Source organism: Zootoca vivipara, chromosome Z1, assembly GCF_965207765.1.
Source record: "Zootoca vivipara chromosome Z1, rZooViv2.hap1.1, whole genome shotgun sequence".
In the NCBI taxonomy this organism is placed as follows: domain Eukaryota; kingdom Metazoa; phylum Chordata; class Lepidosauria; order Squamata; family Lacertidae; genus Zootoca; species Zootoca vivipara.
Genome location: NC_142583.1, coordinates 59881383 through 59900917, shown reverse-complemented (window position 1 = coordinate 59900917; position 19535 = coordinate 59881383). Strand labels below are relative to the sequence as shown.

Below are 19535 nucleotides of genomic sequence, written 5' to 3'. Positions count from 1 at the left end.
AGTACTTAAGCATATATATTCTGCCCTTCTGGTGCAAAATCACCACTCTCAGGGCAGCTTACAACATTTTAAGTTGCAATTTTACAAAAACAGCAGTATGTAAAGTAGTGAGCCAAGGAGACAGGCTAAGCTCATACAGCAGTTTCACCACCAAGAAATCCTAACTGGGATTCATTGGTTAAAGCTCCTTCTTCACTAACCAAGAGCCGCGTTTCGGTTTTTTGGCCAAGGGATCAAATACGTTACAACAAATAAACACACTAACCTGAGGATGCCTTAACAAGTCGCTGTCACTTTCATTGTCTTTGCTGCAAAAGAGAAGAAATAGTTTGGATCAGAAGTGTATCATAAGGAAAGCTAGCAACAAGCTCAGCATTTTAAACAATGGTCTGCTTCACATTTCACATGAAACTATTGTTAAAAATAAACCATAGTTTAAATGTGGTGAGCGGCATAATGCCTGCTGCTAAAAAAATCATCCCTCTGCTTTTCTCCAATTCCCGTTGTGCAGTGGATGAAACTAGCCAGAGACTCATTTGATGTGCTGTCCAAGCCTGGGCTTGTGCCTTGCTGTACTCCTAAAAATTCCCATAGCAGGCAATGAAGGTTTGTTCTTGGCTTATTGCTCAAGGTTTGCTTGAGAAAAACAAACCATGAGCCTAGATTTGGATAACTAAAGAAGTTAAGACTCTAGTTTGTTTCCTGGCTACTCATGGCAGCAAGATCAGAGAAGGAGCAGAGCAAGCACTTTACAGTGGTGTGAGCCAGCATGCTGTGCATTCACATGAAACTATAGTTTGTTTTTAACTATGGTTTCATGCAATGTGTGAATGAGACCAATGACCATTACCACTATTGCTACTCTTTTAAAAGGATGACTGAAAATATTTTGAGGTTCGGTACTTTAAAAACTAAGCCATCCACTTTAAAACCGAAGTCATCTACTCTGAATGGAAAATATGAATGGAATAGAATGGATGGTGACCTAAATGGAAAATATGAATGATCAACCAGCAAGGTAATGCTTAAAAAAGGCAAGTACAAATCCATAAAATGCTGCAGAATTCTGCATGCAATTTTTAAACCTCTATGTTCAAGAAAAGTTGAACTACAGGGCTCTCAAAGTGGTTGTGTGCAAGCCAATGCAATCTAAAACAAGGCATTTTGTTACTGATGAATCTGACTCAGAGTCAGCAATCTAGTTTCAAAGTATAAGGAGATTCTCTAGCGTTGGGATTCACTGAAATCTTGGGCCAGAGTAAATTCCAAGCAAGTCACCTGTCTTCAGAAAACACTTCCATGTCATCTGGTCCTGTTTTGTCCACTGGTCTCAAGGAACCAAAAGTTTCCATTGCCTGTAAAACATCAAATATTAAGAAAACTGCTATGAATCATCCATTTTTAAAGTGGTAGCTGAAAGTATCTTTCATGCAATATTGAGCTTAGCACACACAACTCTATGATATGAGTAGAAAAATGCCGATGACTATGAAGGTTCTTCCATGGGAAGGTTTGGGAGGTCAATTAATGGGAAAGCAAAAGATGAAATCAGATATAAATAGCTCTTTATGACTACAAAGCCACAGTCTTCACTCATGATACTTCACCTTTCCAAACAGTCCCTTCTGCACAGGTCTCACTACAACAAACAGGCCCCATTCAAACCATTACATCTCAACCTGTTAAGGTGAGATCCACAGAGACCTTCTGCTTCCACATGCAGCCCCTTGGCTCCTCCCTTTGCTGTGAGCCTCAATTAAGCCAGGAAATCTCCTTATTAACCCCCAGTTTCCTGTTTCATTTGAACTGGGTGCAAAGGCTTGTTGTCTTAATAAACCAAGCTGTGATCTTTCAAACTGGACTACTGTCTCCCCAAGGGCCCCCCCATTTCTGGGTCATTCTCACCTCCCATTTTTTCCTTCCTTGCAAGAACTAGCCACTCATTCCATACCTCTCAGAAACACCCTGACTTGGTTGTCAAGAGATTGTATAAGTACTATTGCATCCCCCTTTTTCCCCTTCCCATGTCCCTTTCTGGGGACACCTCCAGACACCGTTTTCTGTTAATCTGTCCTCATGATGCTATTGGGGCAGTCACACATGTTCCTGCTTTCAACACTGTTCGCATCTGTAGATGTTTTGGGGTGATCACACCACTTGGTCTCCAATCTGTGCATACCCTGTAACTTGCAGCTGAAATCCCATTCTGGTTTATTTCTCCCTGCAACCCACTCTTTCATTCCCCCTCTGGACAGCAATAATGTGGTAGCATCTCATAACAAACAAAAGCAGAATAAAAAAATTCCTTCAGTAGCACCTTAAAGACCAACTAAGTTTATATTTTGGTATGAGCTTTCGTGTGCATGCACACTTCTTCAGATACCTGAAGAAGTTGGTCTTTAAGGTGCTACTGAAGGAATTTTTTTATTTTGCTTCGACTCAGACCAACACGGCTACCTACCTGTAACTAAAAGCAGAATAAACCCAGCACTGATGCAATGTTATTGTGCAAAGAACATGTTGCAGAAGACACTTGCAATACAACACCAGTCTGGAAAGGCCCTAGGTTTTTGCACCAAGTGAGTGAACAAGTCTTTTCTTTGAAATAACCAGGGGCCACATCTGAAACATTTGCAAGCCACATGATTTCGGGGCATGATCCAAAGGCACATGCCTTAACCTGCTGAAGCTAAGCATTCTTGTGTCTGGTTGGTGCCTGAATGAGTGACCATCTGGGAACCACATGAACGCCACCACAGGTTTCATGGCAAATGTAAGAAAACAATTTTTTTAAGCTCTCCAATTCCAGTTTGGCAGCCCTAAAACCACTCATTGCCTTTCCTTTCCTTTCCTTGCTCACTTATCCAAAGGCATAAGAGAGGCAACTGGAATGTATGCATACATTTGCTTAAAAAGTAAGAAGGATTTCAAGATCCAAGCAGAACACCTTGTGCAAATCATAGCTGTATAAGTGAGGGTTTTGGCAATGTGGCCGAAGAGAACCAGAGGAAAAAGTTTGCCATAACTCCAAAACTACAACGTATCAAGTATTCAAAAATCGGTGGGCTTCCACACATTGCACTGCCTATTTGTACATCCATTGATGGAAAAGTTTGGTTTCTATAGGATACAGGGCATAGCTGACCCCTGAATCTGCAGACAGAGGGGCCAGTCTTGTGTTGGCAATGTTCACACCTTGTCACTACCAACAGCCACCTTCCACTGCAAAGGTCAAAGAGGGATTTTCTAGCAAGCTGTGGCAGAGAAGCAACAAGCCGCAAAGAACTTAATAACCCTGCCTTGCGATCACCCTCCAGCCTCTTCTCCGATGCCTGCTATTTGCCAACATATGCTGAGGCAATCAATAGCATTCTCGAATCAAATGTCAGATACCTATATTTATCATGTTTCCAGTTCAAAAGCATCTGAAGTTATGGTGCCTGGAGGTAGACAAAACAATGGACTCATTCACATGCCAAGATAAAAAAAACCTCCTTGTGAGTGGTATGGCCTTATGAATAGGAGCTTATAATCTGCCTTATGCTGGACCACTTGTCCATCTAGCTATGTATCTTCTACACTGACTGGCAGCAGCTCTCTGGGATTTCCGACAGGAGCCCTGCTTGGGGAGGGGCCAGGGATAAACCTGGGACTTTTTGAATGCAAAGCAGATGCTTTAGCACTGTGGCTGGTCAGTCACACCTGGGAAACCCAGCCAGATGGGCAGGGTACAAATAATAAAATTTATTATTATTATTATTATTATTATTATTATTATTATTATTATCTTCAACCTTGCACCCAAGTTGGTTCCTCTGCTGTCTTTTCCCAAGTCTGCACTCCTCCACCCATTACCCAGAATAGCAAGGCTCAATAACAATTCTAAGTTTGCAGCCATTTCGTAAGAAAGATGGAAACAACAGGAGTGACGTTAAGAGCTCTGCTTACCAGAGGACTGTCCTGGTTGTCATTAAGCTCAGAAAGTTTGGTGCTGGATTTCTGTCGCTTTGGTTTACTCCTTTCTCCGATATATCCGGAGCTGGCCTCTTGCAGTTTTTCTACTTCTTGAGCAGTCAGCATACACTCTTCAATGCTGCCAAATCCAGAAGGAATATTCTCCTTATTGATCACCTCCCTGGAGAAAAGACATTGCAGGGTTACCAATCTGCTTCAGATGTTCTTAGAATATGCATGTATTATGGAAAAATTTGGAATTATGGAAAAATAATTCCATTTGTATTATGGAAAAATATGGAAAAAAAAGGTTATGCTTAAAATTCTACAAGGCAGGCTTAGGCAGTATGTGGACCGAGAACTCCCAGAAGTGCAAGCTGGATTTCGAAAGGGCAGAGGAACCAGAGACCAAATAGCAAACATGCGCTGGATTATGGAGAAAGCTAGAGAGTTCCAGAAAAACGTCTACTTCTGCTTCATTGACTATGCAAAAGCCTTTGACTGTGTCGACCACAGCAAACTATGGCAAGTTCTTAAAGAAATGGGAGTGCCTGATCACCTCATCTGTCTCCTGAGAAATCTCTATGTGGGACAAGAAGCTACAGTTAGAACTGGATATGGAACAACGGATTGGTTCAAAATTGGGAAAGGAGTACGACAAGGTTGTATATTGTCTCCCTGCTTATTTAACTTATATGCAGAATTCATCATGCGAAAGGCTGGACTAGATGAATCCCAAGCAGGAATTAAGATTGCCGGAAGAAATATCAACAACCTCAGATATGCAGATGACACAACCTTGATGGCAGAAAGTGAAGAGGAATTAAAGAACCTTTTAATGAGGGTGAAAGAGGAGAGCGCAAAATATGGTCTGAAGCTCAACATCAAAAAAACCAAGATCATGGCCACTGGTCCCATCACCTCCTGGCAAATAGAAGGGGAAGAAATGGAGGCAGTGAGAGATTTTACTTTCTTGGGCTCCTTGATCACTGCAGATGGTGACAGCAGTCACGAAATTAAAAGATGCCTGCTTCTTGGGAGAAAAGCAATGACAAACCTAGACAGCATCTTAAAAAGCAGAGACATCACCTTGCCGACAAAGGTCCGTATAGTTAAAGCTATGGTTTTCCCAGTAGTGATGTATGGAAGTGAGAGCTGGACCATAAAGAAGGCTGATCGCCGAAGAATTGATGCTTTTGAATTATGGTGCTGGAGGAGACTCTTGAGAGTCCCATGGACTGCTAGAAGATCAAACCTATCCATTCTTAAGGAAATCAGCCCTGAGTGCTCCCTGGAAGGACAGATAGTGAAGCTGAGGCTCCAATACTTTGGCCACCTCATGAGAAGAGAAGAATCCTTGGAAAAGACCCTGAAGTTGGGAAAGATTGAGGGCACTAGGAGAAGGGGACGACAGAGGACAAGATGGTTGGACAGTGTTCTCGAAGCTACGAACATGAGTTTGACCAAACTACGGGAGGCAGTGGAAGACAGGAGTGCCTGGCGTGCTATGGTCCATGGGGTCACGAAGAGTCGGACACGACTAAACGACTAAACAACAACAACATGGAAAAATTTAAAGAACCAAGGAAGGGGAAGGAGGGAAGTCAATGAATATGTATGACTACAATGGTGGATATATAAAGATGGAAATGTATACTTGAAAATCCATATATATATATATATATATATATATATATATATATATGATGTAAACTGGGTATGTTCCTTCGTCTTCAATGTTCCAACAAAACCGCTTGATCAATTGAGGTGAAATTTTGACACAACATCACATGCGAATGTCCGAAGGCTATAGGAAAGTTTGCTAAGACAGATGGCACACCTGCGCCCGGTAAAAAAACCCCAAACCCTGTGTTTCAAAACACAGCATTCAGACGAAAATGCATGCTGGGAAAAGAATAAGGTTGCAAACCAGCGCCTTCTAGCGGCGGCTACACTGGTACTACACCTATAAAACCTTCCCTGTTTACATACGGTACTAGGCCGAAGCCTTTACACACTAGGGCGAATGGAGGTACTGACTCGCCTGGGTGGGGGTTGGGGGGAGGAAGGGATAGGATAGGTCAGGACACAGTGGGGTCAGTCACAGGGATGAGCTGGGGGTGGGGGGAAAAGGGTGTGTGATATGACATGGGTCGAGACAGGGTGGGGGGAATCACAGGGATAAGTGAGGTAGGGGTGGGGGGAGGCGGCGGCAGGATACATCATGGATTGGCACACGGTGGGGGGGGGAATCACATGGATGAGCCACAGCAACGCGTGGCAGGGCCAGCTAGTTATCAATAAAAAAATCATTTTTTTAAAAGATCAATCTGCCTCAGAGAGTTCACGAAAGCACACAAAGGTTTTGCCCTGAATTTGCACAGCTCTGGAAAAATCTCTGCGCTCTAGGCTTGTTTATAAGTTTCCCAAGTCTTCACTAAATGACATTTACCCGTAGGTAGTGAAAAGTCTACTTCTAGTGGCCCCCGAGGATGCGTTTGAAGGCACATGGCATAGTGACCCACTTGAAGCTAAGCAGATCTGGCCCTGCTCAGTGCCTGGATGGGAAACTTACTTGAGCACCAGAGAGTAAGATATACACGAAAATATAAATGGTAAAAATAAATAATAATAAATTAATAATAAAATTAGTAAACTTCTCTGGGGTAGATCAATGAGAAGGGCAAACAAGTCTGCCCTATAATTGCCAATGAAAGTGAAATCCATTGCAACAAACATAGCACATGGTGGCCCGTATTAATTTATTTAATGTTCTGGTACAGACCACCTTGACTAAGAGGAATGGATGGAAAATAAAACTTCAGAATTTGGAGAAGCTCCCATCTCCCCCACTTTTTTAAAAAATTGCCCTATTCAAATAACTGTACACCTGGTACCCAGATTTGCATTATTTTACCATAATTTTCTGCAAAGCAAAAAACAAGGGATTTGTTTTATTGGAATTTCCTTTACAAACCTGTTTCCAATTTGTACGGATTACTTTGAAACATAATCTATTACATAATCAGATGTAATATATATACACACATTAAACATGCAATTCAACTACAATATTTATTAAAAACTTAGCCGCAAATCCTCTTGGTTTTTAATTGCTGGGACCTCCACCCTCCAACAAAAAAAGAGGTAGGTAAACTGGACCAATTCTATGCCTGTCAGTTATTTCATAGGACAAAATGTTTTGTGCCTATTAGCAATTAAAAGTGCATTAGTTTTCCGCAAATGGGAAAGCAGACTTGGAACACATACAACCCAGCAGGTGTTTCTGCCGAACTGTATGCATGTTCAAGAAGTAAGTATAATCATGTTGCTTCAGTCTCATGTTTGACCAGGAGACACAGCAGAAGAAAGGCCAAAGAAAGCACCCTAACACAGACTTCTTTTTTTTAGACAGGGATGAGAGAAGAATCGGAGAATTGTAGAGTTGGAAGGGACCCTGAGGGTCATCTAGTCCAACCCCCTGCAATGCAGGAATAAGCAGCTGTCCCAAATGGGAATCGAACCTGCAGCCCTGGCATTATCAGCACCACGGTCTTAACCAACTGAGCTGAAAGGTGCAGGCTTACATTTTCCCCTTCTGTCCTTGTCCAGTTTTCCCACACTACCTCTATCCAGGTTTAACATTATCTGCGATCACTGGCAACGTTACCTAGCGGCCAGAGTCACATGCAATGCTAAGCCATGGTTAAGAAGAAGAGCAGCCAATATGGCGGCCTCTAGTTATTGTGGACGACGGCTCCCATCATCTGTGACCACTAGTCTTGCTGGCTAGGGCTGACAGGAGTCCATCCCCCTCTGGAGGACATCATGATGGTGTTCCTAGTGGTTTAACATTACATGTGAACTGGACCAATGTCTACATAGGGCCTGATGTAGCAGACGCAACTATCCCCACAGCTAAGGGATTAGGAGAACTCTGCAGGGCTTTTTTCTCCCTGCCTTCCTCCTTTCCTTTTTGGGGCTCATCAGGACACAGCATGATGTCTGCAGTGTTAGCACATCAGGCTAGACTGAATGATGGCTGGCTCTGAAGAAGCGAGCAGGGAGTTCAATCAATCAGTCTATCTATCCATCTCTCTGGGAGCCTGGCTATTCACATGGTCTTGGCTTATGGTGTCATGCGAACTAGGTTGGTATGTTGTTGCTGAACAGAAAGGATAAAAGTTTATCTGGGAATCCATCATGCCCAATTTGTACAGGGCTTCTTGCTTACTACCTGACATTCTAAACCTGAACATCTCAACGTGGCGCCACTTCTCACGTTCTGCTTAAGGTCTGTGGTCAATCTTGCAAAGAGTTCACAAAACCAAAAGAATAAACTCTGTAGAAATGCTGGGTTTTTACAGTTCACCACAATTGATTTCTAAAAATTTGTTTTTATTTTTATTTTTAAAGCCATGCTATAAATGGATCAATTTTCAGATGCCACTCTGCTAACGTCTCTATAAGTTTATAGTTGGTTGGTGTGTATGCAAATGAAAGGACTCGAGAGGCTGGAAAACACACAGAAAGGCAGATCTGCAATTCAATAGGAAGGCTGCACAGAGGTTGGGACGACGACGACACCCAACCGCAGTGCTATATGCTGCTAAACACGTACGCCTGTACACTAGCCCATCTCTGACCTACTTACTTCAGAAGCCTCTCAGCATGGCTACTAGTACAGGGAGAATCATTAAGTCACTCTTGGGATTGGGAAATGCCCCTGTTTTGCAAGAGGGCTTACATTTTTGGTTCACCTTTAATAAAGGAAACATTTTGGTGGTGGTGGTTTTCCATTAATTTTTTACTTGCGGAAATTGATGCTACGTTTCTCCCGAAAACGTAAAGCGAGGAGGGAGGGCAAATGTTTCCATCAGCTGCGCACTGTGACAGCAACAAGGCAAAACATCACTTTTAATGCTCTTTGAAGCTGCTCTATATCAAGGCAGTTCGCTGGCCCATCTAAACCAATACGGTGTACTAGTACACACTACAGATTTCAGGCTGAACACATAGAGAGGCAGAAATTGCCATCGTACATATCTCTGTTCCTTCGGGCTTCATCCTGTTCTTTATGATGCCTCCGCCGCTGCCGGGCAGACACGTTTGAGGATGTGGATGATGTTCCCGACTCGGATTCTTCAGAGCTTTGACCGCCGGATCCATGAACATCAAAAAGATGTTGCTCGACTGCTGACCGGATTGTCTTTTCTAAGTATCTGTAAAACCAGCAAACAAATATTCAAGAAAGCAAAGCAATGTTAAGAATGACGGAGCCACAAAAATGAGGGTAAAATCTCACATGTAGATTTATCAAGAAGAACCTCTTCTAGCAGAACTTAGAATATAAAGAAACCTGCTACTGCATTCCAGGGCATAACCTGAAGGCATATGAGGCAGCAAATTTCATTGAAGCAGTAAACACTGCAAACACTATGTACAAGTAAGAGTGCATATTCGAGATTTCTGTAACAGCTAAGGCATATATATCTTGGAAAAGACCCTGATGTTGGGAAAGATTGAGGGCACTAGGAGAAGGGGACGACAGAGGACGAGATGGTTGGACAGTGTTCTCAAAGCTACGAACATAAGTTTGACCAAACTGCGGGAGGCAGTGCAAGACAGGAGTGCCTGGCCTGCTATGGTCCATGGGGTCACGAAGAGTTGGACACAACTAAACGACTAAACAACAACAACAAGGCATATATACATTGCTTCAAGTGATCCTAAGAATGCAGCCTTGCTCAAGAACACAAGCAGCATCCTTCTGGATAGATTTACCCTAAACTGAGGGATAGGAATACATTATATTTGGTCTAGAATTCTTTATCAGAAGCCTTGCAACCCAGCAGGCACTAGGTAGTCCACCATAAATTTATTAGTAGACCACACTGCCCAACCTTGTACAAAACTCTTCCAAAGCACAGGAAGACCCACACAAAAATGTTTTAATCAAAGTGTCTCAAATGACATTACTATATAGAATCACAGAATCGTAGCGTTGGAAGGGACCCTGATGATCATCTAGTCCAACCCCCTCCAAAATGCAGGGATGTCAACTAAAGCAATAGGACAGACAGCCATATCTACAGGACAACAGCCTTGCTTTGATCTAGCAAATTTTATACTCTCCTTTAGCGTTTGCAGAGTCAACAAAATGCACACACACACACATATAACAAGAACAATTCAAAACCAAAGAAGACATAAAAGCAGACACTTACTCTCCAGTAGGAGGGAGGCTGCTGCTGCTGCTGCTGCTGACTTGTGACACGTGAGCACTGCATGAAAGGAATTCAAAAGTTATATGTAAGTCTCAAAGAACATTAAGAAAAGCTGCTTAGAGAACCCCAGAGCTTTGCTTGAATTATGAATGATCTGTTTAATGAATTAAAAAGGCCTCCCAAAATATAAACACACCTTGGGCCAGTTTCATGCATGCATGCATATAACTTGATTTCTGTTCACTTGATGTCAGATGAACTGACTTCAGTGAAAGGCATCGTAATTTTCCTTCAACAAACTGTGGACTAGGAACATTTGGCAAATTATTTGCAGAGATGCCTTATTATCACATGAAGAAAGAGAAGTGTATGCTTATTTGCCAGATCCTTCCAGTTTTAGAAGACTATCCTTATGAGCAGCCACACACTCTGCTAGAAATAAGGCGAGAATTGTCTGTTATTGTCAGCTGTACATTTGAACTTACATTTTTTAATTTAAAGTACTCCCCCCCCCAAGAACGTTATTCTTTTTTTTAAAAAAAAAGCATCATATGAATAACCTGAACAATAATATAAAACTGATAAAACAAAACAAAATCAGTTCTTTAAAATTCAGAGCGTCTCAAGGCCACACAGTATATTTGGGAGAAGAAAGTTCTTTTGACAAAAGTAATCCTGTTTGCTACAAAACCATTTCATCTTTGTTCTGGTTCTTTTGACTTCAAAAAGATGTGTCATCTTAGATACTTAATTCCCACCCCCCAATTTTAGCTATCAATTCATTAATCCTATGTATTACTAGAGACATCATATACATGTGGTGACAACTCACAAGTGCAAGTTACCACTTGGAATTTCATTAATCAAATGATGGAACATGTAAATGCAAATATGGTAAACTCTCAGACCGCAAACTCCTAAGGAGCAATGACTCAGCTACTGTTTCTGACCAATCTGCCGTGACAAGAGTAGGTTAGAAACAACATGCAAACAAATTTCAGAGTTCCTCACAAATTTTACACACAGCTTATAACACAATACGCACCTCTCAAAAATGATCAGCACAAAAAGAAGCAGACTGGCTTTTAAAAAAGAACATGCATTTAATTTGCGATGGCAGGTGCATTTGCTGCGTGTTTTTCTTGGTTTTTGAACAGCTTAGTTCTCGAACATTTTGGCTCCCAAATGCCACAAACCCGGAAGTGAGTTTTCCGGTTTGCGAACGTTCTTTGGAACCCGAATGTCCGACGTGGCTTCCTATTGAATGCAGGAAGCCCCTTGGTTTTCAAATGTTTTCGGAAGTCGAACTGACTTCTGGAACAGATTCCGTTCGAGAACCAAGGTACGACTGTATTGTGTAATGCATAATGGGGAGATCCATCGGCAAACTAATTGGGATGAAACACATACCCACTTGTTTACAGGCACGTCCTCCCTGCTTTGCACAGAAGGCACCTGCGCATGTGTGATCAATGCAGCTTCAAGCAGCCGAGAGACCCTCCATGTATGGAAGCAGTATACCAGATGCTAGGAGTAAACAGCAGGAGAGAACTGCTGCCATTACGCTTGCCTTGGAAGTTTCACAGAAATGCCTTTCTGCCCATGAAGGCTGAACTAGTGAATGGCAACTCTTTCGTTCCTAACGTAGATTCAGTCTCCTTGCACTGCTTCTTATCATGTGCCAATGTGGCAGGAGCACTGGTGTGTTTTCTGGTAAGTTTTCCTATACACCCTATTTGCTTAGGGTGATTTGTATTGGGAGAAACTTCAGTCTGCACTGGGAAATCTTCTGAAGCATTATTATTATTATTATTATTATTATTATTATTATTATTATTATTATTACTACTACTACTACAACTACCACCACCACCATTAATTCACTGCCTCCTAAACAACAGCACATTTTTAATAATGTGTGTAAATGCCTTGAGACAAAGGCATTTGCATACATTATTAAAAATGCTTAAAAGCACAAAAACAAAACAAAAACATTTAAAACAAGACTAAAACTGTAACTGGTAGACACACATTGCAAAAAATTATGCACATGCTCTACCTAGACAGGAATGCTACTCCACCCCACAGTAAAATCCCTACTGTGAGTTACTGCAGACCTGGCTTCTGAGATCTCTGGGGCTTGCAGGCGAAACTCTCCTGCAGACTTCAGTGATCTCCTGGATAAGGCAGTCTCTCAGGTAACCTGGTCCTGAGCTGTATTAGCGCCAACACCCTGAACTTGGCCCAGCAGTAGAAGAGCAGCTGTCACAAATCCCACAAGCAGGGTGCTATGTGCTGCCAGTAGTTTGTCTCCACAAGTTTGTCCCCACAACCTAGCTGCTGGGTTCTGCATCAACTGCAGCCTCTGGCCAAGGGTCGCCTTGCATGGAGCACACTGCAGTAATCCGACTGTGAGGTTATCACAGCATGGGCAACTGTGCCCTAGAGGGGGGTCTAAATTAGCAAGTTTATATTAATAGACATCACTAAATGAAGCTAAAAACTGTGAAACTGCATAGCCTACCTAATACAGTGGTCCCTTGACTTATGAATTACTCAACATCCGTAGGTTTCGACTTACGAACGGGACAAATGGCCGCATGCTTATGAATTTTTCTACATCCAAACGGAAACCGTTGGCGGCTTTAAATGCGGTTTTTTTGACTTACGGATTTTTACATGCGGTTTTTTCGGCTTACGGATTTTTCCGAATATTTTTTTCCCTATGGGAAACCGTGTTTCGACTTCCGAACTTTTCGACCTACGAATGTGCATTCGGAACGGATTAAGTTTGTAAGTCGAGGGACCACTGTACTTATTTGCAATTGGCATCCGTTCATTGTTCCTAATGGACTTACAACATTGGACGTTTTCTGTGGAAAAATAAGAGACTGGGAAAATTTTCTGCCTCGTGTCACTGGCCTGAAAGCAGCCACATTACCAGATACCAACAATGCATATGATTTCTCTAGGCGTAAGTGATGCCACACAGGACAATACTGAATGGGGCAACTGTGTCCCTGAAGGACCAGGTGCACAGCCTGGGAGTCACTTTGGACTCACAGCTGTCCATGGAGGTGCAGGTCAATTCTGTGTCCGGGGCAGCTGTCTACCAGCTCCATCTGGTATGCAGGCTGAGACCCTACCTGCCCACAGACTTGTCTCGCCAGAGTGGTGCATACTCTAGCTATCTCCCGCTTGGACTACTGCAATGACCTCTCCGTGGGGCTACCTAGCATCGTCAAAGTTTTGTCTTCCCAGGAAGCGAGACACACCCTGATGCCGGGCTTTGTCTTCGGAGCAGCTCTCTGAACTGGGAGGCAAGGTCAGGTCTGAGACCTGCAGGAGTCCTCTCTCTCCTCCCCCCCCCCAATCCCGCTGACTCAGCTTTGCAGATAAGAGGGGCCATGTGACATGTTACTGAGGTTCAGAGCCTGACTACAGTATTCATAAAGTTGTTATGAGCTTAAAACATTTCGTTTGGCTTGATCCTCTTATCGGCAAGAGAATTAGTTCGCCCAGCTGGCTGTCCTGCATGTGTGCAAACAAGAATGACACGGTGTCGCTGAGGGAGGCAGATATGCTGCAAAATGCAATGCGTAGCACGCCACCCTAATGGACGCTTGCTGAACAAGAAAAACGCTTCAAGGGTCCTGCTTCTCAAACAGTTTGTCCCCGGTGTGCTTCTTCTGACTTACCGCTAAGCATTCCTGCTAGTACTTTCTAGTAATGTGAGAACCCCTCACCGCTACCCAGAACGCGTTGGGTTAGTCTAGAAAGAAGCAGCCTATTCATCAGCCAAAGGAGAGATGGGCGGCATTCTTCTAATGCAAAGCTTGCTGGGTGACCCTGAGCCAGTCACATGCTTTCAGCCCAACCTACCTCGCAGGGTTGTTGTAAGGATCAGAAAGGGATGAGAACTATCTAAGTCACCTTGATCTCCTTGAAGGAAAAGTGGGGTGCAAATGTAATGAAGAAGAACTGCTGGGATAGCCCATTTGGTACAGTGTGAGAATCTTAAATCTCAGGGTGGTGGGTTCGAGCCCCATGTTGGGCAAGAGAGTCCTGCATTGCAGGGGATTGGTCTAAATGACCCATCTCTCTTACAATTCTCTACAACTCTAAGAAGAAGAACATCAGGGCTTCAACTTAGGACAGACCTCCAGGTCTTGCCAAAGCAAGGCCTAAAAATGAGTTAAGGCGCTAGTCCTTAGGATTCTTTTATTTATTTGTGGTTCCAGTCTACAGGGCCAGGTGTACAAGGACACACTTCTCCCAGAGGAAAACCCAGGTTTGCCACTAAATATTTATTTGTTAGATTTATATACCACCCTTCATCAAAATATCTCAAGATAAAAACATACAATAAAAGCACAAGAGAGATAATCAAAACAGAAGCAACAAAACAATAACGCCCCCCTCCCACATTTAAAAGGCTGTAGAGTATTAAATCAGCCAAAGGCCTGGCACCTAAAGATATATAATAAAGGTGCCAGGTGAGCCTTGCTGGGGAGAGCATTCCACAAATGGGAAGCCGCTGCAGAAAAGGCCCCGTTCTCGTGTTGCCACTCTTCCATCCCTGTGTGGAAGAGGCACACAAAGAAGGGTCTCAGAGGATGAACACAGAGTCATCAGGGAGCCGCAACACGATGACAACATCTGTATAGTATACTCTTGTTGGCCATATGTATCTGCAGAGATACCAACTGACCAGGAACCACAGCAAGCTTGGCCTGACCTTTTGCCTTTTAGCAGCAGCAGCAGCAGCAGCAGCAGCAGCAGCAGCAGCAGCAGCAGCAGCAGCAGCAGCAGCAGCAGCAGCAGCAGCAGCAGCAGCAGCAGCTTCGATGCAGGGAAATGAGGTGGTGAGCCTTTTCTTTTTACAGCACAGAGGAAAGTGCCTACAGATCAATCGGCTTTTAAAAGGGGACCAGGCAAGGCTGAAGTCTAGCTTTCCTGCAGCATTTTCACACGCCTGTCATCATGTGCCCTGGAGTGCTTGCAAGGTGGCTGCTTTTCTTATCGAGGAAGCTAGTCCAGGCAGAAAGCAATTATTTACTCTTGCACTTTCCTCCCCCTTTCCTCTAATCAAATCACCACTGGGGATTTGTGAGCAGCGACACCTGCAGCTGAAAGCCTAGCTGTGCTCCGGGAGGGCGTGCAAAGATTTTCGCTGAGCCTAGCCACAGGGGCCTCTCCTGTATTATTCACTTTGGCAAGTCTATGCTCTCTCCACCCAAGGCATGGTGTTTCTCAGGCACAAAATCATGCCTGTCAAACTCGGCCAGCGTGACATCATTCTCATTTATCTGCTGCATTTATATACCACCTTTTTCCCTCCAAGGAGCTTAAAGTGAGCACACATGGTTCTCTTCCTCCTCACTTAATCCCAACAACCCTGTGTGGCACATGAGGCTGAGAGGCAGTGACTGGCCCAAGGTCACTGAGTGAGCTTCATGGCCGAGCGGGGATTCGAACCCAAGACTCCAACCACTACGCCACTCTGCAAAAGTAAAAAAGCAATGTCTAACCCTAACCTTAACCTAACTCCCCAAAACACAGACACAGCCTGAGCTTATTGGTAGTAAGCCCTGCTGAGATCTGGGTGCAAGTTCAAATTAACCTTTTTTAAAAAACAACAACAAACAAACCCAAATAAAATTAAATTAGCTGACATCGAAAACAGAACATTTCCGAGTTAAGGGGCAGCCAAGGGTGGGTGGATAGTTTCATTTATTAAATTTACATTCCACCTTTATGCCCAAAGGAGTGGCAGTTAACCCCTGATTTTTAACCCTTCCCCATTTGTCAGCTCCTTACTGTTCTCCAAAATGGCTGCTTCTGCCCCATAGAACTACACAGAGGAAAATGCTTAGACTCACAGTGTTGTGAGGAGGCAGGTTAAGCATCCTGCCCCTTCAGTCCTTAACAATCCCCCACTTTTTTAAAAAAGGAGGGGGGCCTTTGGTTTCCTAATATCATACCTGCCAAGTTGCTGTCAGAGAAATAAGGGACCAGGCCGGAAATAGCAGACTGGAAGTAGCGCTGCCGCCATTTTGGAACTGGGCGGAGCATGCTCAGAAGTGACTTTTTAATGCTGCTTTGCCCAGTTCAAAAATGGCCGCCACGCCAGAAGTCTCACTGCAGCCATTTTGCAACTGGGCAGAGCAGCATCAAAAGTCGCTTCTGAGCATGCTCCGCCCAGTTCCAAAATGGCCGCCGCGCCAGAATAAACCAGGGAAAAACAAAAAAATCCGTTTTTTTCAGCTAGGAACAGCTGGAAAAATGGGGATTTCCTGGGGGAAACGGGAGACTTGGCAGCTATGCAATATGGAACCATAGATTACTTAAATGCAATTGCTTGCAACATGCAATTAACCTAAGTTTCTCTTTAAAAGAAGAGTTGGCGCTAGAGAGCTTTCCTAATAAACGATGACAGTTGTTGGAGCCCAGAGTCACAAAAGCAAACCAAAAGACAGGCTTCCTCTGAGGGACCATCAACACCACCACCACCGCACTGTTTCCCACTCTAAAACAGGGATAACCAACATTTTTGGACTGCGAGGACATATTTGGAATTCTGAGAAGGAAGTTTCTGTGGGCGCCAGTCACAAAATGGCTGCCGTGCGGTTACCTAGGAGATGCTGAGCTAGAGCAAACAGGAACTGCTGGGCCAGGAATAGCATAGAGTCCCTCATGCATTTTGTATTTTTGATGGGACCTTTCTCAGGCACCAAAGGCAATAACTGGCAGGTATATTAGCACCCACAGGCACAGTACTGGCAAATCCTGCTCTAGAAGAGACTTGGTGCCTCCTTCAGGAGACGAGCCTGATATTTTCAGTACGAAAAGGAAAGGGGCCTGCGTCTTAGATGTCCCTTTGCTATACATTGTACCCACTAGCATAATAGGAATTAAGGCTTTCTCTGGTTCATGGACAGGAGCCATTCATGTCGTCAAATTTTGTTTTGCACAATTCAACTGATGGACGGATTAAAAAGCTCTGAAACTGGATTGTATTAAGGAGCTGGTCGGGACACCTAGGGAAGCGTTATCCGGGGAAGGGAGGGGGGATTTAAGAGGGAATGTTTTATTTTAGTGATAGATGCTAGATGTGGAATAAAGTGGTGTATTTTGGGGGGAAATAAAGGCTAAAGGGGATTAATTAGAGATAGATAAGATTATGAAGGATTTTAAAGACAATTAAGAAATAATATTAGGTGAGGAATAAGATTTGTAATGTGGTATTATAGAATTAAGATATAGAATTGCAATATTAGATTATTATTTTTTTAGTATTATGAAAGCTGTTTGAATTAGATATAAATTAGACCCGGGAAGGGAGGGACGGGGAAGTCGGAAAAGTTATGACCAAGTAATATTAATAAAATTGTTCTTTTTCTTTTTTCTTCTTTTTTCTTATTTTTCTAGCTTTTTTCTTTTTTATATGGATTTGGCCAATTATATGATAACAATGGAATGTTTTTTATAGATGTATTTTGAAAAAACCTTCAATAAATATATTTTTAAAAAAAGAAAACTTTTTTTTGCACAAGAGTATTCTGCTGCCTCTGCCAAGCATCTCTAAAGTCAAACACAGAACATGGTTTTCTCCTGTACAACTGATCATTTATACTTGGACTGACCTAAACACCCAGAGACCCAGGCCCTGCTTGCATTACCTGAAAGTTTCTTATCTACCCCTGCTGACATTCACCACCTGTTGTTTAAAGTTTTCTGAAGTACGCCCTGCTTATCTAAGAATCTCAGTGCTAATATAAACCCAGGATTACCAAGCAAAAGACAAGGCGCAGAAAGTTTTTGTGTACAAATATTTAGAAAACCAAACAATGATCCTCTTGGCTTTTAACCTATTATAACATGGCAGTTTCATGTTTTAAGCTACAACTGACACCTCCTAAAACGGATGACAATATTCCTGTTGATTTGAATGGAATTGCATTACATGTTTGATAATATAAAATAGTTTTTGTTGCTCTTAATAAAACAATGGAGGGAAAGCAATCATGGTCCCAAGGGCTATTTGCTTTTAGTCATATAAACAGTATTTTTGGCATGCAAGATTCTTGTGTCAATTTAGCACCACCACAAAAGTGAAAAATGGCATATTGTTTTATTTTGTTTTAAAAAACCACTATATTACAGTGCACTAAGCAGTGGTCATGGTGGTGATGAACTCCAGCAGTGATTGGCTGGCTGAGAGTTGTAGTCCAAAACATCTGGAGGGCACCAGATTGGTGGAGGCTGTGCTAAGGGAAACAAGAGACAAGGGAATCTAGGAAAGGAGCGCTGGAACAATGCAGCGGACAAGGCAAGGAAGAGGAGTCACAGGGGAAAGAAGAGAGACACGGAACAGGTAGGGAGAAGATGTGCAGGGCAAATAACAGGCCAAATCTTGGACTGCAAGCCTCTGGTTATTTGTCTACTTTTACAGATAGGGCTGCAGAAACTGGCTCAAGGTTAAGCAGATGTCTGCACTTGGATCTACAAAGGGCTGCACCCACATGGAGGGGGATTTAAGAGTGCACCAAGTCTAAAAGGAATTTCAGACAATTAAGATTCTAATGTTACAGATGTTTGTTTAATCGTTCTGCTGTGCTCTTTAGGTTACGTCCCTTGACTGAAATGGGAGAGATTGGAGGAGAGAGGAGATTGTTAAGGAACACAAGCCGCTACGCTCATCAGAAACTCTGCAACATTTGCAGCGCTGATAAGAAGAATAAAAAAAGGCATATACATAACGTTCCTGCCAGCTGGCAAGAGCCAAGCACCGTGCAGTCCTTGGAATATGGACAGCTCTTGTTTGCACCCACCCAACATGTTACATAACCGTCTCTCCTCTCGACCAATGTACTCTGTGTACTGTATAAAAGCTGCAGCCCACATCCTCCATGTGTTTACATTAATTGCTCAGTTGTTCTATCGCATAAATATGTCTACATCAAGGCGAGCGCGACAGGGCGGGAAGTCAGCAAAACGGCAGGGTGGGAAAAGAAAAGAGATGTCTTGCAAAGCAGCTTCTGGCATGGAATCGCAGGGCAATTCCCCCCTCCCCCTTTGGTTTCTGCAGCAAGGCAGGGAAGATAAATGGCAGGAGTCGTTGAAGCAGCAAGAGCTGCCTCTTGCCACAAGAGCTCTCAAGTGATGAAGCACCCGCGTTGGCCAGCTTGTGGCCATCTTCCTTGCCAAATTAACTCCTCTTGGCAAACCACACATTTCTGGTGTGCGACACTGAGCAGCCATTCTTTCTTTCTTTCTTTCTTTTTAAAGAAGCAAGCTGCCAAACATAATCAGGGGTGCATTATGATGCTAAGCGAAGTAACAAAAAGGAAA

General features: G+C 43.2%; 1 protein-coding gene across 9 annotated transcripts in view; it reads right to left on the bottom strand.

The window, feature by feature from the left end:
* Positions 1 to 19535, bottom strand: part of FAM13A (family with sequence similarity 13 member A) — a 131853-nt gene that overhangs the window by 32149 nt on the left and 80169 nt on the right. For all 9 annotated transcript variants that reach the window (XM_035113462.3, XM_088660516.1, XM_035113460.3 and 6 more), the window contains 5 exons: positions 10182 to 10238; positions 8997 to 9176; positions 3949 to 4135; positions 1279 to 1355; positions 266 to 308 (listed from right to left, as the gene is read on the bottom strand). In XM_035113462.3, coding sequence (XP_034969353.3) covers positions 266 to 308; positions 1279 to 1355; positions 3949 to 4135; positions 8997 to 9176; positions 10182 to 10238 — 544 coding nt within the window. The remainder of the gene's footprint in view (positions 1 to 265; positions 309 to 1278; positions 1356 to 3948; positions 4136 to 8996; positions 9177 to 10181; positions 10239 to 19535) is intronic.